The 24038-nt window shown below is 43.0% G+C and overlaps 1 protein-coding gene across 8 annotated transcripts in view; it reads right to left on the bottom strand.

The window, feature by feature from the left end:
- slc4a11 (solute carrier family 4 member 11) overlaps positions 1–24038 on the bottom strand; it is a 284841-nt gene that overhangs the window by 13331 nt on the left and 247472 nt on the right. For all 8 annotated transcript variants that reach the window (XM_059965729.1, XM_059965724.1, XM_059965725.1 and 5 more), the window contains one exon: positions 8912–9018. In XM_059965729.1, coding sequence (XP_059821712.1) covers positions 8912–9018 — 107 coding nt within the window. The remainder of the gene's footprint in view (positions 1–8911; positions 9019–24038) is intronic.

Raw genomic sequence — 24038 nt, 5'->3', positions numbered from 1 at the left:
CTCCACGCCACCGATGTTGTCCAAGGGAAGGGCATTAGGACCCATACAGCTTTGCACCAGCGACGTCGCAGAGCAATGTGTGGTTAAGTGCCTCGCTCAAGGACACACACACACACACACACACACACACACACACACACACACACACACACAGCCTCAGCCAAGGCTCGAACTAGCGACCTTCAGATCACTAGACAAACGCCTTAACCACTTGGCCATGCACCAACACCAGAGAATGTACACAATATACAAACTGAAATCCTCACTTTTCACAGACACTCTTGAAACAGAAGAAAAACCCCAAAGAATGAATGACAAAACATCGGAACCCCAAGCCCCCTTCCACGCACAAACAGCAAAAGCATCAACCCTCCCATCACCCACCATGCAAGCGATAGCACAGCCCCCAGTGTCCATGATCTAGAGACCATCAAAAACTACTGTCCATCCCAACACTTCGACATCTCAGACTCCCTCTCGCTCTCTAGTGAGAGAAAGAGAGAGATCACTCCTACAACAGATGAGAAGAGAGACCAAAAGCTTGCTGTTTTCGATATTACAATTTGCAGCATCGTTTATTCAAGTTCCCCAACTTAAGGACCAACAGGCAGAGACAGAGACACCACTCGAATGCAGGGGCCTTTTCTCAACAGCAGTGTATACTCCTGTACCCACTTCCTAGTTGAGGAGACCACCCAAACCACCATTAGGGTATTGAACAACTATCAGCCACCATTAGGACCATCTAGGATCTCTTGCTAAGAGATGGTTAAATTGCTTCTCCTCATCTCTTTCACTTTACCTTGAAAGGCTATTTTATTTTCCATTCAAAAATTACCTTAAGGTCACCAGAGTTCAACTAACAGTGGCATCTTTAAAATTGATTAGACCATCTCCTGGTTTCAGATCTACACATCTTTCTGTTCCGCAACTGGCTCCTTTCATGACGAAGAGCTTTCTTAATACAGAACGTAGAATGCTGCACCACAGTACGGATCCTTCAGCCCATGATGGTGTGTTGACTTTTTAACCCACTGGGAACAATCTGGCCTTCCCCTCCTACATAGTCCTCTGACTTTCTACCATCTACGACCTTCTTTTATATAAAACCCAAATTCACCCAAAGTTCACCATTTCCACTGTACTTGAAGTTCCCAATATGTTCCTCTCTGCACTTGTAACTAGACCTGGCCTGATGGATGAGGATGAACTCATCAAAAGCTTCACCTCACTGAGGCTCATCTTTCTGACCAACATGAAAATGGCCATCCATTCCGTGAGCACTCTCTGACTCGCGACGGTTAGAAAGAAGAGGTAGAGTTCTTTGCTGGTAGAGTGAATTTACCAGTGAAAATCTAGTTACAATTAGCATGTTGCCAGGACTTCAGGATCTCAGTTATAGGGAAAAGTTAAATAGATTAGAACTTTATTCCCTGGAGTTCAGGAGACGGGGAGATATGATTAAAGGTATATAAAATTATGAGGGGTATAGATAGGGCAAATACAATCTGGCCTTTTCCATTGAAAGCAAGAGAAAATCTGCAGATGCTGGAAATCCAAGCAACACACATAAAATGCTGGAGAAACTCAGCAAGCCAGGCAGTATCTATGGGAAAAAAGTACTGTTGACATTACGGGCAGAGATGCTTCCTCAGAAAACTAAGGGTCTCAGTCTGAAACGTTGATTGTTTACTCTTTTCCACAGATGCTGCCTGGCCTGCTGAGTCCCTCCAGCATTTTGTGCGCGTTACTTTTCTTCTACTGAAGTTGGGTGAGACTAGAACTAGAGGTTATGGTTACGGGTGAAAGGTGAAATGTTTCAGGGGAACAGGAGGGGAAACTTCTTCACTCAGAGGGTGGTGAATGTGGAACAAGCTGCCAATGGAAGTGGCTGATGCATGTTCAATTTCAACCTTTAAAATAAATTTTGATACGTACATGGATTGGAGGTGCGTGGAGGGCTGCAGTCGATGCGCATGTTGATAGGACTAGACAGAATAATAATTCAGCATGGACTAGATGGGCTGAAAGGCCTGTTGCTGTACGACTCAATGACTATGACAAGACCCAAAATACTGGTAGATTTATAGTTCTGCTAACTATTACCTTGGGGAGAAGGTTATTTGAGATTTCAGCATATTTACAGAAAACTAGAACCTTTTAGAATCAAACCTGGTGAAAGTTATAGAATCAGAGAGTAATACAGCATAGAAACTGGCTCTTTGGCCCTATTCTCCTATGCCAAACAAGATGTCTATCCAAGTTAGTCCTATTTACCCAAATCTGGCTATATCCCTCTAAACTTTTCCTGTCCATGGAAAAGTCACATGTATATATATCTAGGGTGCCTAAGAGTTTTGCACAGACAGTGAGTTTGTAAATCTGGCGGGAGCAAACGATGTTGAAATAGTGAGGGTGGAGTGCCATGGGAGGGCGTGAGACAGGTGGCAGAGAAGGAGTGCCGGGGCAGCAGATGGTATAGGTGCAGGCACACTCTGAGACACCAGGCATAGTCATTTGATTCCAACAGTTGGATTATTGATCGTTACAGAATGTCTTTCTGGTGCTTCCCAATCCCTGACCTCTCCCTTCCCCCTTCCCACTCTCAGTCCACAATCAAGAACCATATTAGAATCAGGTTCATCATCACTCACAATATGTCATGAAATTTGCTTTTTGTGGTGGCAGTACAATACATACTGCAAAAGTCTTAGGTACCCTAGATACATACACGTGCTTTAGACTTTTATGCAGTACTTTTATGGGCCTCAACTACTTCCTCTGCCAGCTTACTCCAGAAGGGCACCATCCTCTGTATGAATAAGTTGCCCTCAGGTCACTTTTAAATCATTTCCCCCTCAACTTTAATCTATACCCTTCAGATTTTAATTCCCAAAGGTGTTGGGTACGCATTCATAGACTGCATCAAGGGCCTTTCCGAAAGGGCCTTTCACATGCTCCATTATTCTCACTTTATCCTTTAAAATTGTTCCAATCGTTGACCAACTGTAGCTTAATGGCTGATTTATACTTGAGCATACGGGCTGCGCCATAGCCTATGCCGTAGCCCTGATTTTCACTTCTGCGCCGCTCTACACTCTACACCATAGCATGCGTTGGTGTGCGCCAAAACGCTAGTTGGTGGTGGGGTTTCTATGCCACTGTGTCATTGCTTCGTGAGAGACATGGACGAGGAAACGCATTCCAAATATTTTCACATGTTGGCAGGTAGATTTGACGGTTTGGTTCATCTATTTCATATCGGTGTACACACAGCCTACAGACGTGGCAGAGAAGAACCAACTGAAAATGCGTAGGAGGAAATGCCAAGTGGACCAATCACAGGTGTTGTGGTCTGCATCGCAATGACGCGTGAGTAACTTTTCTGGAGAGGTGCACATCACCCTACAGCGTAGGTACCGCGTAGGGTACACGATACCTATGGCGTAGGTGTGACGCACAAGTGTAAATCAACCTTATCACTTTTCCAATGACCCATGGCGTTTCACTCTTTCCGATAGCTTTATTATTTCCACTTTATTTTCAATCGTGATCGTTTTCCAGAACAGAAACACTGCGGGCGGCAGGTCCCGAGCTCCGCCTGGTCCTAATGTCCACTGCACTGAGACAGATTAAATAAGGTCCAGAGGTCTGCCGGGTCCTAAAGTCCACCACACTGAGACAGATTAAATAAGGTCCAGAGCTCCGCCGGGTCCTAAAGTCCACCACACTGAGACAGGTCAAATAAGGTCCGGAGCTCTGCAGGTCCTAAAGTCCACCACACTGAGACGGTTTAAATAAGGAACTTGAGCATCTGCATTTTTTGGTATCCACGGGGGGTGGGGGTCGCGGAACCAATCCCCCACGGATAAGGAGGGCCGACTGCACTTAGAACTAACTAGACAGTGAGATAATTCATCTTACTCAGGGTCACATCATAATCTCAAAATAAGTGATCACTGGAGAAAAGAAAGATTTTATACAGAGCACACATGAATTAATGCAGTTGAAAATGAGACTCAGGACTTAAAGCCAACTACAAAAAGGTATGAGAAGAATAGTGACAGAGCTAGGGTGGAAATTAGAACAACTGACTTGCCAATGGTGACAGACAGTTAAATATTGCACCATTCTTAGTGGAACTACATTCTGTCAATAAATTATGAAATGAGCTATGGGAAAAGGTTGGATTAAAGTATTAGAATAAAATGCTTTAAAGATTGGAGAGGTTTAGAAAGTGTCAGCAGATATAGATTAGTTTTATTTGTCACGTGTACTCAAAACGCTGTGAAATGCGTCATTTTGTGTTCAGTCAAATCAGTAAGGATTGTGCTGAGGACAGCATGCTAGTGTTGCCATGCCTCCAAAGCCAACATAGCATGCCTACAATTTATTAACCCTAATCCGTACGTCTTCAGACTGTGGAGGGAAACTGGAGCATCCAGAAGAAACCCACCATGTCACGGGGAGAACGCACAAATACCTTGCAGGCTGCAGCAGAAATTGAACCCAGATCTGTGATCGCTGTCAATGTAATGCATTTGTGCTAACCACTATACTAACAATACCACAATACTAAAACCAGATTTTTCAGGTTTGGATACACGTCGAAGATGGCAAGTAATATGTTCTACGGAAACGCAGAGGCAGGAGAATAATGACTTGTGCCATTAAATGCTATTTTATACATGTCTTCACTACGGAAACCATAATAACTAGTGAATGAGTGTGAGTAACTTGTAAAGGGGAAATATAGGAGAGTATATGGAAACCAAAACTTGACAAAGGCCCTGAATTGCTAGCCTGCATCCTAGGATTCTAAAGAGATAGTTCTGGAGATGATGGATGCATGAACTTATAGCTTCTGATATTCCTTTTACCTGGAATTGTCCAAGCAAATTTGGAGGTAGGAGATGAATTACATTCATGCAAGAGGATAAACCAGCAGTTAATAGTCCAGCAAAATTGATATTAGTTAACCAATTCCATCTTCTTCAATTCTCCATGCTTATGTCTTCTCATCTGCTTATCACCTCTCCCCGGTGCCCTTCCTGCTTCCCTTTCTCCCAATCTCCTCTCCTATCACATTCCTCCTTCTGCAGCTCTTTACCTTTTCCATCTATTAGCTTCTTACCTCAGCCCCTACTACATCCACCTGGCTTCACCTATCACCTTCTAGCTTGTACACCTTTCCCTCACCCAACCATCTTCCTCCTTCCTTTCCAGTCCTGACGAAGGGTCTCAGCCTGAAATTTCAACTATTCATTCATCTCCACAGTTGCTGCCTGACCTACTGAGTTCCTCCAGCATGTTGTACAAGTTGCTCTGGATTTCCAACATCCGAAGAATTTCGTGTTTTTTTTAGGAAACATGTTATTTGGGAAATGATAACAGGGCCCTTATACAGTGTCATGGTGATCTTATTAGAAGGAAATAGTGTTTGACTAATCTAATTTGATGATAAGTAAAGGAACTAGTGAAAACAACACATTTATATTGTCAGAAGGGTTAGATGGCATAGATCATCCTGCTGTTCAAGCATGCTTTGCCAGTTTTTGTGGTTGATATTCCAGCTTGGAATCACGTTCCTACACTCCCCTCCTCCCCGTCACCCAGCTAACTCCAGTAATTACACTCCATTAATATCCATAAATCTATAGATCTCTGCTTTGAGTGAACTCAATGGCAGAATCTCAGAATGAATTCCAAAGATTCAAGTCTTCTTGAACCTTTAGTAGCTTCTCTCTATTTATCAGGTCACCTCTCGACCTCCATCACTCCAAGGAGAAAAGGCCAAGTTCACTCAACTTGGTTAATGTGAAAGGTGAAAGGTGTAAGGTGAAATACTTAAGGGAAACCTGAGGGGGAACTTCTTCACGTAGAGTGTGGAATGAGCTGCAAATAGAAGTGGAGGATAATGGGTTCAATTTCAATATTTAAGAGAAACTTGGATAAATACATGGATGGGAGGAGTATGGATGGCTATAGTCCAAGTGCATATTGATGGGACTTGGCAGGATAATAGTTCAGCATTAAGAAGATGGGCTGAAGCGCCTGTTTTTGTGCTGAAGCACTATGTAAGGCCTTGTCCACTCAGATCTCATGTGCTATTTCCAATTAGTAACATTCTGTTCTATTGGTCACTTTCTCAATTAACCGTCACAGTTAAGAGTTCTGTGACTAAATATTTTGTTACAGATTTTGTACACAAGGTTGTTGGTTAAATTAAGAACTTGGAAGTAGGTAATATATTAGGGAAAACAGATAATTCAATATTCAGGCAAAATATAAAGAACCAACAGCTCTATCAAAATTGGGAAGAATTTCCATAAGAATCAGCTTTAAACATTTCACAATTTACACCACATTAATGACCTGATGACAGGGCAAAGCACAACCAACAATGGTTGAAATAACAGCGAGAGGAACAAAATATAAATTAGACAGCAAAATGGTGACAGATAATGTGCAAAAACAAAAGCTTTGGCAAGAGCAGTATCTTTGAACCAGTTAGAAATTAATAAATTTTGGTTCTAAGAGAGATCAGGGTTAGCTGACCAAGAAACAGAAGTTAAACTTGAAGGAACAGTCAGCAACCAATGCAGGGGAGTAATATGACAATTTTACAAGACCTCAGTTAGACCATTGGCTTGATGTCTTTGTACCCTTGGAGTCAGTTCATTATAGATGTACGAGGCTGGACCTTCTATTAGATTTACACAATTGGCCCACACACAAGGTCATCAGAATGAAAGGGGATTTCTTCAAGACATACAACACTCAGGGAAGAATGAATAGGTAGGTTGACAGGCTACTTCCTCTAGCTGTAGAGATTAATAGGGGTCAACATGAGAGAGCATCTATTGAGAATCGAGATAAGAAATCTCTTTACTTGGGAGGCTTATTCATTAACTATATTCTAGGTTAGATTTTTAGGGATCGGTTGGGAAAGAAAACATAACAGCCAATTACCTCTGATCATAGTGGATTTTGGAACAGCTTCAAGGGACCATTACCCAAACATTCCCCCCCACACAACACCTCATCCTTAAAATTATGGCCACTTGTGTTCATTTACCCAAGAATTAAACGAGCAATATCTACCTGATATAATCTCATCCAAGACATTGACCATCAAGGTATAGTTATAATCACCATTGACAAAATGGAAGAGTTCTGTGGCAAATTTTGGATAACGAAATTAATGAGACTTTAGAAGGCATTTGTCAGACCACACTTGGACTATGGTGAGCAATTTAGGGCCTCTTAACTAAGAAGGGACTTGCTGGCATTGGAGAGGGTCCAGCAGAGGTTCACAAGAATGATCCCAGGAATGAAAGGGTTAAAGTATGAGGAGCATTTGATGACTCAGGGCCAATACACGTTGGAGTTTAGAAGAATGAGGGGGGAAAATCACATTGAGACCTATTGAATAATTAAAGGCTTAGATTAGGTTGGATATGGGGAGAAGGCAGGTAGGTGGAGATGAATCCAAGTCCAGATTAGCCATAATCTTATTGAAAGGCGGAACAGGATCAATGAGCCAGATAGTCTACTCCTGTTCCTATTTCTTATGTTCTTATCAGGGGTTCCTAACCATTTTTTATGCCATTGGCCAAAATCATCAAGCAAGGGGTCCATGGCCCCCAGGTTGGCAACCCCTGGCCTATTTGGGGGGGGATGTGGAGAAAAATGTTTCCTACAGTGAGGTAATCTGGGACTAGAGGGCACACCCTCAAAATACAAGGATGTCCCTTTAGAAAAAATGTGAGGAGGAAATTCTTTAGCCAGAGGGTGATGAATCTGCAGAACTCAATAACACAGCTGGCTGTGGTGGCCAAGACATTAAGTATATTTAAAGCAGATGTTCACAAGTTCTTGATTAGTAAGGGTGTTAAAGGGTATAGTGTGAAAGGAGGAGAATGGGGTTGAGAGGGATAACAAATTAGCCATGACAAAATAATAGAATAGACCCAATGGGCTAATTCTACTCCTATTGTTGGGCAGAGCTAAAGACTGCACCAGAGGGTGACTTCTCCCAGCTCATCAGTGAAACAGCTGAACTCTTCCAATCTTAATGTCTCTATTTACTTTTTCAGGGTTGCTGGGGTCTACCAGGATCTTTGACCTGCAGCAGCACTAAAAGACTACAGTTCTGCACAATGACACGTCCCTGGTCTCAGAGCTCCAGGGTCTGCCTTAAGTCAGGTGGCAGCAAGGCCCTGTGGACACGAATTTTTGCCGGTGTTGTGCACTGAAGTGCAGCGGGAGCCAGAACATCGAAGGCAGCGAGTGTGCCTACCAGACGGCTCTGCACTTGGTAATCAATTTGCTGATTCTCGAGTAGGGGAACTTGAAATATATTAAAAAAAGCAATGCTTCATACTGACTGTAACATCAAATTAGTGACTGTTTTCCTCCTACTGCCGTGGAAAGAGCGATATCTGTCTCTCCCTTATTAGTAAGAGAGCACCAGTGGGATGTCAAAGTGTGAACTTGATGGACTGTAGACCATGGTCTTTCTTTGGGGGCTGTGTTTTGCTTGCATGTTGGGTGGTGGGAATGTTGATGCTTTATGCTAGAATAATTTGTGGGAGGGAGAAGGTTGAAGTTGCTTATGCAGAGGGATTTGGTGTTCTTATATTTTTTTCTGTCATTCATTCTTTGGGGAGTTTTTTTGTTCTGTCTTGAGGATGCCTGTGAAGAGTAAGAATTTCAGGTTGTAATTGTATACATTCTCTGATATGAAATGGAAGTACTGAACTATGTCTTATGGAAAGTGGAAGGAACAACGACAGCCAAGCAATGTTATAGGAAAGGAAAGTGACCCAATGGAAAGGCAAAGCTTCAATAAACCCCAGAGCAAAGCTAAAACAACACAAAATTTAATGAAGTAAAAGAATGAACATACCCTTGATATCTCTAAAAAGGTATGATCCCACAAATGAAAATACCAACACCGATATTGGCAAGGCACAATCTGATAGGGTTTCACGGACCCGGGCATGCAGGAAAGGGCTGTAACGAAAACAAAACTTTCAAAATTAAATCCAAATGGTAAAGAAATGCATATTGCACATTTAAAAGAAAACTCAAAGCATTTACAAACCAAAATTTGAGCACTCTGTGCATCAACCAAATGATCAACATTAGTCAATAGAATCAAAACAGACAAGATTTCATTTGTTTAGTATTATTTACAAAATAAATATTTCATCACATCATGAGCTTTGTCCAATGATATGGGCGATCGTGACCATGATTATTCTTGACAAGTTTTTCGACAGAAGTGGTCAGAAGACACTGCATTCTTCTGGGCAGTGTCTTTACAAGACAGGTGATCCCAGCCATCATCAATACACTTCAGAGATCACCTGAAGTCAGAGGTCACACAACCAGAACTTGTGATACGCACCAGTTGCTCATACGACCTGCTCCCATGACTTCATGTGACCCAGATCTGGGGCTAAGCAGGTACTACACTTTGCCCAAGGGTGACCTGCAGGCTAGCGGAGGGAAGCAGCGCCTTGTACTTCCTTTGGTAGAGACGCATTTCCATCTTGCCACCCAAATAAATATTCGGTGCTAACAAACTTGGATCAACCAGCATTTGTTGAGACAAGGAAAAAAAATTGGAGGGAAGAGAACAGGTTACAGAAGTGAGACAACTGCATTGGGTCTCCATCCCGCCACTCCTCTTCAAAATCTCTTCAGGATATACCTATCCTTTGCCAGCCTGTCTCACTCATCTCCCCTCAATTCTTAGACAACACAGTAAGATATAGAAACAGAACTAGGCCATTCGGCATTGAGTCTGCTCCACCATTCAATCATGGCTGATCCCTTTTTCCTCCCTTCCTCAGCCACACTCCCCCAGCCTTCTCCCCATACCTCTCGCTCTCCACCTTAAATATACCCAATGACCTGGCCTCCACAGCTACCTGTGGTAACAAATTCCACAAATTTGCCACTCTCTGGCTGAAGAAATTTTTCTGCATCTGTTTTAAATGGATGCCCTCTATCCTGAGGGTGTGCCCTCTTGTCCTAGACTCTCCCACCATGGGAAATATCCTTTCTACATTTACTTTGTCAAGGCCTTTCAACATGAGAAAAGTTTCAATGAGGTTCCTCCACATTCTTCTAAATTCCAGTGAGTACAGGTCCAGAGTCATTAAACGTTCCGCATAGATTAGCCCCTTCATTCCCAGAATTATCCTTGTGAACCTCCTCTGAAACCTCTCCAATGCTGGCACATCTATTCTTAAACATGGAGCCCAAAACTGTTCATAATACTCAAGGTGCGGCCTCACCAGTGCCTCATGAAGCCTCAGCATCACATCCCTGCTTTTATATTCTAGACATCTCGAAATGAATGCTAACAGGGCATTTGCCATCCTCACCACCGACTCTACCTGCAAGTTAACCTTTAGTGTAATCTGCACATGGACTCCCAAGTCCCTTTGCATCACAGATTTTTGGATCTTTGCCCCATTTAGAAAATAGTCTGCACGTTTATTTCTTCTACCAAAATGCATGACCATACACTTTCCAACATTGTATTTCATTTGCCACTTTCTTGCCCATTCTCCTAATCTGTCCAAGTCCTTCTGTAGCCTTCCTGTTTCCTCAACACTACCTGCCCCTCCACCTGTATCATCTGCAAACTTGGCAACAAAGCCATCTATTCCTTCATATAAATCACTAGTACACCACAAAAAGAAGCTGCCCCACTAGCACTGGCAGCCAACCAGAAAAGAATCCTTTTATAAACAAGAGAAAATCTATGGATGGGGAATAGATTTAAAGGTGGGGGAGGGGAGAGAGAAACACAAGGTGATAGGTGAAACTGGGAGGGGAAGGATGAAGTAAAAAACTGGGAATTTGATTGGTGAAAGAGATTTTAGGGTTGGAGAAGGGGAATCTAGTAGGAGAGGACAGAAGGCCCTAGAAGAAAAGGAGGCAGGACCAACACAGGGAGATGACGGGCAGGCAAGAACATAAGGTGAGAGGGAAAAGGGGAGGCCATTGATTGACATATCAGAATGGAAACGGGAAATGGAATTAAAATGGGTGGTCACCAGGAGATCCTGCTTCTTCTGGTAGACAGAGCATAGGTGCCTAGCGAAACAGACTTCCAATCTAATTCGGGTCTCACCAGTAAACAGGAGGCCACACCGGGAGCACTGGACACAGTACATGACTCACAGGTAGTAAAGCTTTTCTAACCAGCTTGAATTGTTTGCTAGCTTACTTTCATATTTCATCTTTCCCTCCTAATGATTCTTTTAGTTGCTTTCTGCAGATTTATAAAAGCTTCCTAATCCTCTATCTTCCCATTAGTTTTTGCTTTGTTGTATGCCCGCTCCTTTGCTTTTACATTAGCTTTTATAGAGAGTCAGGCATTTTTTTTTAGAAAAGAAAGTCAGGTAGCAATTCTGGAGGTAAAATGGACAGTCAAGATAAAGTGCGGATGGAGGGTCTCGACCCGAAATGTCAACTATCCACTTCCCTTCAATGATACTGCCTGAACCCCTGAAGTTCCTCCAGTATTTTGTGCACTACTCCAGATTCCAGCATCAGCAGTCTGCCATCTTTCTCACATCTAATGCCGGCTACCTTCCCCCTCTTCTCTCTCTCCTGATGTAGGACAACGACCAAAAAATGTCAGCCGTGCTTTAGTCTCCACAGATGCTATTTGACCCTTCAGCTCCCCATGCAATTTATTGAAGGTTCCACCTTCAAAACTCTGATGTCTCAAACATTTGAGGCTTTCTCTCCTCTGAGCTGATTTCCTGTACAGTTCCAGTACCAGTAAGCTGAAGCACAACCTGCAGTGGGCCCGGAAAGCCGTCCAACACCAGCACGGAAACAGAATCTGCTGTAAATCAGACGACAAAGTCTAATTGCTTTATCTGGGCTGATGTCTTCCTTGTTGTCACACAATGCATCTAACCAGGATTGTTGAAAGTTAGATTTATTCGTCATGTGCACAGCAAAACACACAGTGAAATTCGATCGTTTTGCATCAGTGACCAACACAGGCTGAGGATTACGCTGGGGGCAGCTCACAAGTGCCCCCGCGTTTCCGGTGCCAACATTTGCCCACAGTCAACATAGCATGCCCATAAACTAGAATTATCCATAGCGACTGCTTGAAAACAAAATGTCGCTGAGAGTTGAAGAGAGGGAGTACTGTATGATGCACTTCCAATTAACTGAATCCAAAACAGTGTGTTTACATCCTTTATTACAAATTGACAATAAAATCATTCAACTCTTCTATATTTAATGGAAAACAAAGACAAGCATAATTTGATCAAATTCAAACAACAATGAGCAATCAAAGATGAAACATATACACTCCCTACTCACCCCCTCTCTATGCGGCCAAAACAGGTGATCAGGTGACTAAATTTGTTTATTTTAACCACCACACATCGCAGTACGCCGCCTGCTAACCTCTGCCCAAACCCATGTGACGTTTACTGTACAGCACAAATGCAACACAGACAATAAATAAATGGCAGGAAACAGAGAGTGGGATCCCGTTCTGGTTGGCTGCCAGTGGTGTTCCACAGGGGTCCGTGTTGGGGCCGCTTCTTTTTACGATGTACATCAACGATTTGGATTATGGAATTGATAGCTTTGTGGCTAAGTTTGTTGATGATACAAAGGTGGGTGGAGGGGCCGGTTGTGCTGAGAAAACAGGAAGTCTGCAGAGAGACTTGGATAGATTGAGGGGATGGGCAAAGAAGTGGTAAATGAAATACAATGTTGGAAAGTGTATGGTCATGCACTTTGGTAGCAGAAATAAACGGGCAGACTATTATTTAAGTGGGGAGAGAATTCAAAGTTTTGAGATGCAACAAGACTTGGGAGTCCTCATGCAGGATACCCTTAAGGTTAATCTCCAGGTTGAGTCAGTGGTGAAGAAGGCAAATGCAATGTTGGCATTCATTTCTAGAGGAATAGAGTATAGGAGAGTACAGGGATGTGATGTTGAGGCTCTATAAGGCACTGGTAAGACCTCACTTGGAGTACCGTGTGCAGTTTTGGGCTCCTTATTTAAGAAAGGATGTGCTGACGTTGAAGAGGGTTCAGAGAAGATTCACTAGAATGATTCTGGGAATGAGAGGGTTAACATATGAGGAACGTTTGACCACTCTTGGACTGTACTCCTTGGAGTTTAGAAGAATGAGGGGGAACCTCATAGAAACATTTTGAATGTTGAAAGGCATGGACAGAGTGGATGTGGCAAAGCTGTTTCCCATGGTGGGGGAGTCTAGTACGAGAGGACATGACTTGAGGATTGCAGGGCGCCCATTCAGAACAGAGATGCAAAAAAATTTTTTTAGCCAGAGGGTGGTGAATCTGTGGAATTTGTTGCCACGGGCGGCAGTGGAGGCCAAGTCATTGGGTGTATTTAAGGCAGAGATTGATAGGTATCTGAGTAGTCAGGGCATCAAAGGTTATGGTGAGAAGGCAGGGGAATGGGACTAAATGGGAGAATGGATCAGCTCATGATAAAATAGGGAGCAGACTCGATGGGCTGAATAGCCGACTTCTGCTTTGTTGTCTTATGGTCTAAATATATACATTGCTCCTACAGAACTAAAATAGACCCAAGGCACGAGTTGGTGAATAAAGGACCAGTTTTTGCAATTGATAGAAGAGTTATTGTCTTCCATTTCATCTGTATTTGAATAACACAAGAGACTATTAACAGTCTTCATTTTAGCTTGCATGTACAACTTTCCATAGACTCTCCGGTGTTCAATCCTCAACTGAAGTGTAAGTGTCAAACTGCACAAATCAACAATGTGGTGGAATGGGGATGGGAATAAGTTTATTATTCTCACATGTATTGAGATACATTTTACATGACACCATGTGCCTGTGAAGCAGCCGCAGGCAAGTCTTTTATTGTACCCACGCACACGTGTACTTCAATAAACTCAACTTCAATCCATACCAATCATTTCATTACAATGTGCACAGAGGTGTACATGGAAGAAACTGTAACAGAATGCAGAGTAATTCATTGTAGTTACAGAGAAAGTGAGTGCAGGTAGATAAGGTGCAATGCCACAAACAAGGCCGACCGTGAGGCCTAGAGTCCATCTTATGGTACTAGGGCATCGTTCAGTAGCCTTATCAAGGCAGGATAGAAATTGAGGCTGGTGATATGTGCTTTCAGGTTTTTGTATCAGGTTGGCTTCTTAGCCAAGAAGTTAGATGACAAAAAGAGGCTCAAATGAGAGTCAGAGAAATAACAGAGTCAAACAAAGCTTACGATAGAAGCTTCAGAACATGTAGTTGCTATTCCTGACTGTCCAAATTAAGTTCTCTCTCCTGGTGTTAAATAAACAATTCCACCTTTTGGAAGTAATTATTCAATTCTCAGTTGAAATGTTTCACTGAATCTCCTTCCAACTGTGTAATTCTGTTCATAATCCACTGTGTTGTTTCCTTACATCCACTCTGGCTCTTAATCACTTTAAATGGAGGGGGCCACAAAATAGCAGACAAACTGAATAAGTATTTTGCATTAATCTTCACTGTGGAAGACACAAGCAGGATAGTGGAAGTTCCAGATGTCAGGGGGCATGAAGTGTGCAAAGTTACTTCGGGGTGCACAAGATGATGAGAGGCATTGATTTTGTGGATAGTCAGAGGCTTTTCCAGGGCTGAAATGGCTAGCACAAGAGGGCATAGTTTTAAGGTGCTTGGAAGTAGGAACAGAGGAGATATCAGGGGAAAGTTGTTTTTTTTTATTAACGCAGAGAGTGGTGAGTGCATAGAATGGGCTGCCAGTGGCAGTGGTGGAGGTGGAAACAATAGGGTCTTTTAAGAGACTCATGGAGCTCAGAAAAATAGAGGGCTATGGGTAAACTTAGGTAATTTCTAAGGTAAGGACATGTTTAGCACAGCTTTCAGGGCCGAAGAGCCTGTATTGTGCTGTAGGTTTTCTATGTTTCAAACTGAGAGAAGGTTCTTGTGAAACTGAAAGGTTTTAAGGTGGACAAGTCACCCAGACCAAGTGGTGTACACCCAAGTTCTGAAAGAGGTGTCTGAAGTGACTGTAGAGTGATCATTAGCAATGATCTTTCAAGAATCACTAGATTCTGGAATGATTCTGAAGGAGTGGAAAATTGTAAATGTCACTCCACTCTTCTAGAGGGAGAGGAGCAGAAGAAAGAAGATTGTCTGGCCTCCATGGTTGGGAGTCAATTATTAAGGATCATCTTTCAAGGTATTTGGAGGCATGTGATAAAATAGAGCATAGTTTCCTCAAGGGAAAAAACTTCCCTGACAAATCTGTTGGAATTCTTTGAAGTAGTATTAAACAGGATAGACAAAGGAGAATTGGTTGATGTTACGTGCTTTGATTTTCAGAAGGCCTTTGACAAGGTGCCACACAAGAACTAGCTATGAGTCCATGGTACCACAGGAAAGATTCTAGCATGGATAAGGCAGTGGCTGATTGGCAGAAGGCAAAGAGTGGAAATGAAAGGAGCCTTTTCTGACTGGCTACCTGTGACTTGTGGTGTTCCACATGGGTCTTTGCTAGGACTGATTCTTTTTCCGTTACATGTCTATGATTTGTATGATGAAATTGATGGATTTGTTGCAAAGTTTGCAGATGATATTAAGATAGGTATGGGGCAGGTCATTTGAGGAAGTAGAGGGGCTACAGAAAGACTTAAGACAGATTAAGAAAATGGACAATGAAATGGCAGACGGAACACACTCTTGGGAAGTTTGATAGAAGAAATGGAGAGAAAATACACAAAACTGAGATGCAAAGGGACTTGAGAGTCCTTGTGCAGGACCCTAAAGGTTAATTTACATGTTGAGTCTGTGGTGGAGGGCAAATGCAATGTTAGCATTAATTTCAAGAGGACTAGAATATAAAAGCAAGGATGTAATGTTGAAACTTTATAAAGCACTGGTGAGGCCTCACTTGGAGTACTATGAGCAGGTTTATGTCCTTTTCTTAGAAAAGATGTGCTAAAACTGGAGAAAGTTCAAAGGAGGTTCATAAAAAATGGTTTCAGCATTGAATGGCTTGTCATATGAAGTGAGTCTGATGACTCAGGGCCTGTATTCAGAATAATGAAGGGTGACCTAATTGAAACCTATCAAATGTGAAAGGCTTTGATGGAGTGGATATGGAGAGGATGTTTCCTATGGTGGGAGAGTCTAAGACCAGAGGACACAGCCTCAGAATAGAGGGGCGTCTTTTTGGAACGGAGATGAGGAGGGATTTCTCTGGCCAGAGAGTGGTGAATCTGTGGAATTCTTTGCCACAGGCAGCTGTGGAGGCCAAGTCTTTAAGACAGAGGTTGATAGATCCTTGATTGGTGAGTGCATGAAGGGATACAGGGAGAAGGCAGGAGATTGGGACTGAGAAGAAAATTGAATCAGCTGTGATGAAATGGCGGAGCAGACTCGATGGACCAAATGGGCTAATTCTGCTCTTATATCTTATGGTCTAAATCTTGCCCTCTGGCTTAGAGACCAGTCAGATTCAGATTCATTTATTTATCACATGTTCATTGAAGCATCTTGCATGTTTGTGCTAACAATCAACACACCCTAAGGACAATTTCTCCTCAGAATTTAAATTCCTACTCTTCCAGGTAAATTTATTATCGAAGTATCTATGCCATTAACAACCATGATAAACCATATACAACAATGGCAGAGTCCCTGAAAGTGTGTCTACAGGCTACGTAATCAGATCAGCACTGATGCAAGTGAAGCTATCCATGTCGGTCCAGAGAGCTGATGGTTGTAAGGCAACATAGTCCCTGAACCTGGTGGCAAAGGACCCGAGACTCCAGCACCTCCTGTCCAACGGCAGTAGTGAGAAAGAGGTAGACATGGCAAATGCAGCTAAACAAGATGGACTCAGGTGGGGGATTTTGGCTGGTACAGACTGCTGAGTAGACCACCCTTGCATTCGGTTTTGATTCTTCCCTTTTGTACTACCTCAATGTGCTTAATGTGTCTGTCCTGATGATGCACAAACATCACTTTGTATATGTGATAATAATAAAACTATTACCAAGTCACTTGGTCTTGGTGCCCGCAACTGACCACCAAATAACGGCTTAAGTATTTACAACAATTACAATAATTTAATTTGTTACAACACAATTAGAGCGCCTTTAAGCTTTTTCCAGAAACCGGCTTCACATCTTGCCCCAAGATTGACATTGTTGGTCCCTGAACCCAAAATGGAAACAATGGAAAGTCCGAATGGTTACAAGTGACCAGGCTCAAGAACAACTCCTTCCTTGCTGCGATTCAGACTACTGAACCAAGCACCTCTTTCATGCCCAGTCTACCATGAAGGTCAATATCTCCTTCCATGAGATCTGTCTACACTTCCAGCTGCAGCCAACAGAATCAAAAACATCTTGTGCCAAGATGAGACCACACTCAGCTTGGAGGAGCAACACCTTATATTTTGTCTGGGTAGCCTCCAATCTGATGGCGTGAAAATCGATTTCTCCTTCCGGTAAAAGAAATCCATCCCACTCCCCTCTTCCCCACTCTGGCTTTCTACCTATTCTCACCAGCCAATCCCTTCCCCTGGGTCCCCTCCTCTTTCCCTTTCTCCTATGCTCCTTTCTCCTCTCTAGCCCTTCAAGTTTCACCTGGCTTCCCCCATCGCCTTCCAGCTAACCTCGTTCCCCTCCCCCAACCTTTTTATTCTATTTCCTTTTCAGTCCTGAAGAAGGGTCTCAGTCCGAAACATCAACTGTTTCATTAACATTTCCATAGATGCTGACTGACCTGCTGAGTTCCTCTAGCACTTTGTGTGTGTTGCTCTGGATTTCCAGCATCTGCAGACTTCCTTGTGTTTATAAATCAAGAACCCCCCCCCCCACCCTGGTTATTCTCTCCCAATTCCCTAGAGATTAAATAAAGGGTTCCCAACCTGGAGTCCATGGATCCCTTGCTTAATGGTATTGGCCCATCGTATAAAAATAAGATTGGGGCACCCCTGGACTGGATCATGGGAGGTAGTTAAAGAGGAAGCAAGCAAATGGTTGAATGATCAGGGAATTTGGAACAATGACAAACACATCCAGCACCAACATACCATACCTGAAACCTACAGAGCATGGCCACAAAACAAAACTAATTAAAATAAAAACGAAAATGCACCCAAGGGATCAGAGTTACCATCTTCCACATCATCTGATTTTGAATAAAATATCAGATTTTTTAGGAGAGATAACCATATAACCATATAACAATCACAGCACGGAAACAGGCCATCTTGGCCCTCCTAGTCCGTGCCGAACCCTTAATCTCACCTAGTCCCACCTACCCGCACTCAGCCCATAACCCTCCACTCCTTTCCTGTCCATATACCTATCCAATTTTACCTTAAATGACACAACTGAACTGGCCTCTACTACTTCTACAGGAAGCTCATTCCACACAGCTATCACTCTTTGAGTAAAGAAATACCCCCTCGTGTTTCCCTTAAACTTCTGCCCCCTAACTCTCAAATCATGTCCTCTAGTTTGAATCTCCCCTACTCTCAATGGAAACAGCCTGTTCACGTCAACTCTATCTATCCCTCTCAAAATTTTAAATACCTCGATCAAATCCCCCCTCAACCTTCTACGCTCCAATGAATAGAGACCTAACTTGTTCAACCTTTCTCTGTAACTTAATTGCTGAAACCCAGGTAACATCCTAGTAAATCGTCTCTGCACTCTCTCTAATTTATTGATATCTTTCCTATAATTCGGTGACCAGAACTGCACACAATATTCCAAATTTGGCCTTACCAATGCCTTGTACAACTTTAGCATTACATCCCAACTTCTGTACTCAATGCTTTGATTTATAAAGGCCAGCGTTCCAAAAGCCCTCTTCATCACCCTATCTACATGAGACTCCACTTTCAGGGAACTATGCACAGTTATTCCTAGATCTCTCTGTTCCTCTGCATTCCTCAATGCCCTACCATTTACTCTGTATGTTCTATTTGGATTATTCCTGCCAAAATGTAGAACCTCACACTTCTCAGCATTAAACTCCATCTGCCAACGTTCAGCCCATTCTTCTAACCGGCATAAATCTCCCTGCAAGCTTTGAAAACCCACCTCATTATCCACAACACCTCCTACCTTAGTATCATCGGCATACTTACTAATCCAATTTACCACCCCATCATCCAGATCATTTATGTATATTACAAACAACATTGGGCCCAAAACAGATCCCTGGGGCACCCCGCTAGTCACCGGCCTCCATCCCGATAAACAATTATCCACCACTACTCTCTGGCATCTCCCATCTAGCCACTGTTGAATCCATTTTATTACTCCAGCATTAATACCTAACGACTGAACCTTCTTAACTAACCTTCCATGTGGAACTTTGTCAAAGGCTTTGCTGAAGTCCATATAGACTACATCCACTGCCTTACCCTCGTCAACATTCCTCGTAACTTCTGCAAAAAATTCAATAAGGTTTGTCAAACATGACCTTCCACGCACAAATCCATGCTGGCTACTTCTAATCAGATCCCGTCTATCCAGATAATTATAAATACTATCTCTAAGAATACTTTCCATTAATTTACCCACCACTGATGTCAAACTGACAGGTCTATAATTGCTAGGCTTCCTTCTAGAACCCTTTTTAAACAATGGAACCACATGAGCAATACGCCAATCCTCCGGCACAATCCCCATTTCTAATGACATATTAAAGATTTCCGTCAGAGCTCCTGCTATTTCTACACAAACTTCCCTCAAGGTCCTGGGGAATATCCTGTCAGGACCCGGAGATTTATCCACTTTTAAATTTCTTAAAAGCACCAGTACCTCCACCTCTTTAATTGTCATAGGTTCCATAACTTCCTTACTTGTTTCCCACACCTTAGACAATTCAATATCCTTCTCCTTAGTGAATACCGAAGAGAAGAAATCATTCAAAATCTCTCCCATCTCCTTCGGTTCCACACATAGCTGACCACTCTGATTCTCTAAGGGGCCAATTTTATCCCTCACTATCCTCTTGCTTTTAATATAACTGTAGAAACCTTTCGGATTTACTTTCACCTTATTTGCCAAACCAACCTCGTATCTTCTTTTAGCTTTTCTAATCTCTTTCTTAAGATTCCTTTTACATTCTTTATATTCCTCGAGCAATTCCTTTACTCCATGCTGCCTATATCTATTGTAGACATCCCTCTTTTTCTGAACCAAATTTCTAATATCCCTTGAAAACCATGGTGCTCTCAAACCTTTAACCTTTCCTTTCACCCTAACAGGAACATAAAGATTCTGTACCCTCATAATTTCACCCTTAAATGACCTCCATTTCTCTATTACATCCTTCCCATAAAACAACTTGACCCAATCCACTCTCTCTAAATCCCTTCGCATCCCCTCAAAGTTAGCCTTTCTCCAATCAAAAATCTCAACTCTAGGTCCAGTCCTGTCCTTCTCCATAATTATATTGAAGCTAATGCTATTGTGATCACTGGACCCGAAGTGCTCCCCAACACATACATCTGTCAGCTGACCTATCGCATTCCCTAACAGGAGATCCAACACTGCCCCATCTCTAGTATCATGTATGTACAGCTCTCCCCAAAGACTCAGATGTCCAATACTCAGCTGGATAGACTTAAAGCAATGACAGAACAGAGAACATAGAAAATCTACAGCACAATACAGGCCCTTTGGCCCACAATGCTGTGCTGAACATGTACTTAGAAATTACCTAGGGTTACCCATAGCCTCTATTTTTCTAAGCTCCATGTACCAATCCAGGAGTCTCTTAAAAGACCCTATCATATCCCCACAATCACCAGCAGCCCATCCACGCACTCACTGTTCTCTGCATAAAAATCTTATCCCTGACATCTCCTCTGTATCTACTCCCCAGCACCTTAAACCTGTGACCTCTTGTAGCAACCATTTCAGCCCTGGGAAAAAGCCTCTGACTATCCACATGATCAATGCCTCTCATCATCTCATACACCTCTATCAGGTCACCTCTCATCCTACGTAGCTCCAAGGAGAAAAGTTCACTCAGCTTATTCTAATAAGACATGTTCCCCAATCCAGGCAACATCCTCTGCACCCTTTCTATGGTTTCCACATTCTTCCTGTAGTGAGATGACCAGAACTGAGCACAGTACTCCAAGTGGGGTCTGACCAGGGTCCTATATAGCTGCAACATTACCTCTCAGTTCTTGAACTCAATCTCATGGCTGATGAATGCCAATACACTGTGTGCGTTCTTAACCTCAGTCAACCTGCACAGCAGCTTTGAGTGTCTTAAGTCTCAGACCCCAAGATCCCTCTGATCTTCCACACTGCCATGAGTCTTACCATTAATACTACGTTCTGCCATCATATTTGGCCTACTAAAATGAACCACCTCACACTTATCTGTGTTAAACTCCATCTGCCACTTCTCAGCCCAGTTTTGCATCTTATCTTAACCTCTGTTAGCCTTCCACACTATCTACAACACCCCCAACCTTTGTGTCATCAGCAAATTTACTACCCATCCTTCCACTTCCTCATCCAGGTCATTTATAAAAATCATGAAGAGTAAGGGTCCCAGAACAGATCCCTGAGGCATTCCACTGGTGACCGACCTCCACGTAGAATATGACCCGTCTACAACCACTCTTTGCCTTCTGTGGGCAAGCCAGTTCTCGATCCACAAAGCAAGGTTCCCTTGGATCCCATGCCTCCTTACTTTCTCAATAAGCCTTACATGGGGTAGCTTATCAAATGCCTTGCTGAAATCCATATACACTACATCTCTGCTCTACCTTCATCGATGTATTTAGTGACATCATCAAAAAATTCAATCAGGCTCATAAGGCATGACCTGCCTTTGAGAAAGCCATGCTGACTATTTCAGAGGGGGATAGAGAGAGGGGTGAGGGGAGAGGGGGAGAGGAGAGGGGGAGAGGAGAGGGGGAGAGGAGGGGGGGAGAGGAGGGGGGGAGAGGAGGGGGGGAGAGGAGGGGGGAGAGGAGGGGGGGAGAGGAGGGGGGAGAGGAGGGGGGGAGAGGAGGGGGGGAGAGGAGGGGGGAGAGGAGGGGGGAGAGGAGGGGGGGAGAGGAGGGGGGAGAGGAGGGGGGGAGAGGAGGGAGGGAGAGGAGGGAGGGAGGAGGGGGGAGAGGTGGGAGGGAGGAGGGGGGAGAGGTGGGAGGGAGGAGGGGGGAGAGGTGGGAGGAGAGGGTGGGGTGGTGGAGAGGGGAAGAGAGAGGGGGAGAAGAGGGTGGGGTGGTGGAGAGAGGGGGTGGGGGAGAGGGTGCGGGGGGAGAGATGGCAGAGGGAGAAAGATAAAAAATCTAAGGAAAAAATGTGACTTGCCAGCCCTTGTGCAGGATTCCCTGAAGGTTAATTTGTAAGTTGAGTCTGTGGAGAAAGTGGCAAATGTGATGGTGGCATTCATTTCAAGAGGACTACAATATCAAGGCAAAGAAATAATGTTGACTTAAAGTCCTGGTGACACCTCACTTGGAGTATTAAGCGCAGTTTTGGACCACTTAAGTAAGAATTGGAATTCGTTGTAAACAAGGTGGGAGAACAGAAACCTGATGAATGAGGATTAACCAATCATGAGGAACAGAACTCATAGCATCAGCCATTTCTCTCTCCCCACAGATGCTGCCTGATCTGCTGAGTGTTTTCAGCATTTTGTATTTATACTGCTGGACATCCAGTCACAAGAAAAACAATCATTCATGCTTGTGTCATATCACTCAGCCAATTTTCTAAACAAGCACCTTATCTGAAAGCCTTTAATAGTTTATATTACCACATTAACTGCACCAGACTTCATTATAAAACTCTGTAACATTAGATAAACACAATTTGCCTTTAACGGATTCATGCTGCCTTCTCCCAATCAATCCACACACAAATGTAATGAAGACCGATTGCAAATTCTGTCCTTGATTAAATTTCTGAAAGTTTCTCTCCAGAGAACAATGAATAATTTCTTTGCATCACTACTGACAGTGGGCATCATGTAAATTCCGCAGAGCCCAATAATGAGGAATGAAGTCTCACCAAAACAAGCAACAAAACAGAAGAAATCAGTGGTGCAAAAGATAGTGACAACTCCCAGGAATGGAAAGACCATTAGGTATAGGAGCAGAATGAGGCCATGTGACCCATCGAATCTATTCATCATTTCAACATTTTCCTCACTATGCCAATCTCCTGCATTCTCCCCTTATCCCTTCATACCCCTATTAATCAAGAAACTATTAACCTCTGCTTTAAACAACGACTTGGCCTCCACACCACCTGTGGCAACAAACTCCACAAATTCACCACTCAATGGCTAAAGAAATTCCTATTTATCTCTGCTCAAAATGGATGTCCCTCTATTCTGAGGCTGTTCTCGCTGGCCCTAGACTCTTCTACCATAAAAAACATCCTCTCCACATCCACTCTGTTGAGGCCTTTCAACATTTGATGGGTTTCAATGAGGTCCCCCCCCCCCAACCCCGTCATTCTTCTGAATTCCAGTGAGTACAGGTCCAGAGACATCAAATGTTCCTCATTTGATAAGCCTTTCAATGCTGGGATCATTTTTGTGATCTTCCTTTGAACTCTCTCCAATGTCAGCACATCCTTTCTCAAATAAGGGGTGTGAAAGTATACAAAACTTTGGAAATTGATCCAAATTCTCATTCCCTTGAACTGGGAAAAAGAAAATCACACACCCCATACTACTTTTTTAAGAAAAGTGAGAGGGTCAAAGAAATCAAGTTTAGCCTAATTCCATTTGAGAGTTTACCAATGAAGTGGCATACAATCCAGCATGAGGGTGAAGGACTTACAGTGCCTTGAAGAAGTATTTAAACCCCAACCCTTTCTTCTACCTAAATGAGTATAACAACCAAAGATTTTGAGCAATTTAACTGAGAATTTTTATATGTGAATCACATGCTCCTTCCCCCTCAAAAAAATCAGGGAAAATTGTAAAGCATGAAAATCTAAAAATTCAAAAACTGAATA

This window comes from Hypanus sabinus, chromosome 3, assembly GCF_030144855.1.
Source record: "Hypanus sabinus isolate sHypSab1 chromosome 3, sHypSab1.hap1, whole genome shotgun sequence".
Lineage (NCBI taxonomy): Eukaryota > Metazoa > Chordata > Chondrichthyes > Myliobatiformes > Dasyatidae > Hypanus > Hypanus sabinus.
This window is presented reverse-complemented; position numbering and strand designations above follow the sequence as displayed.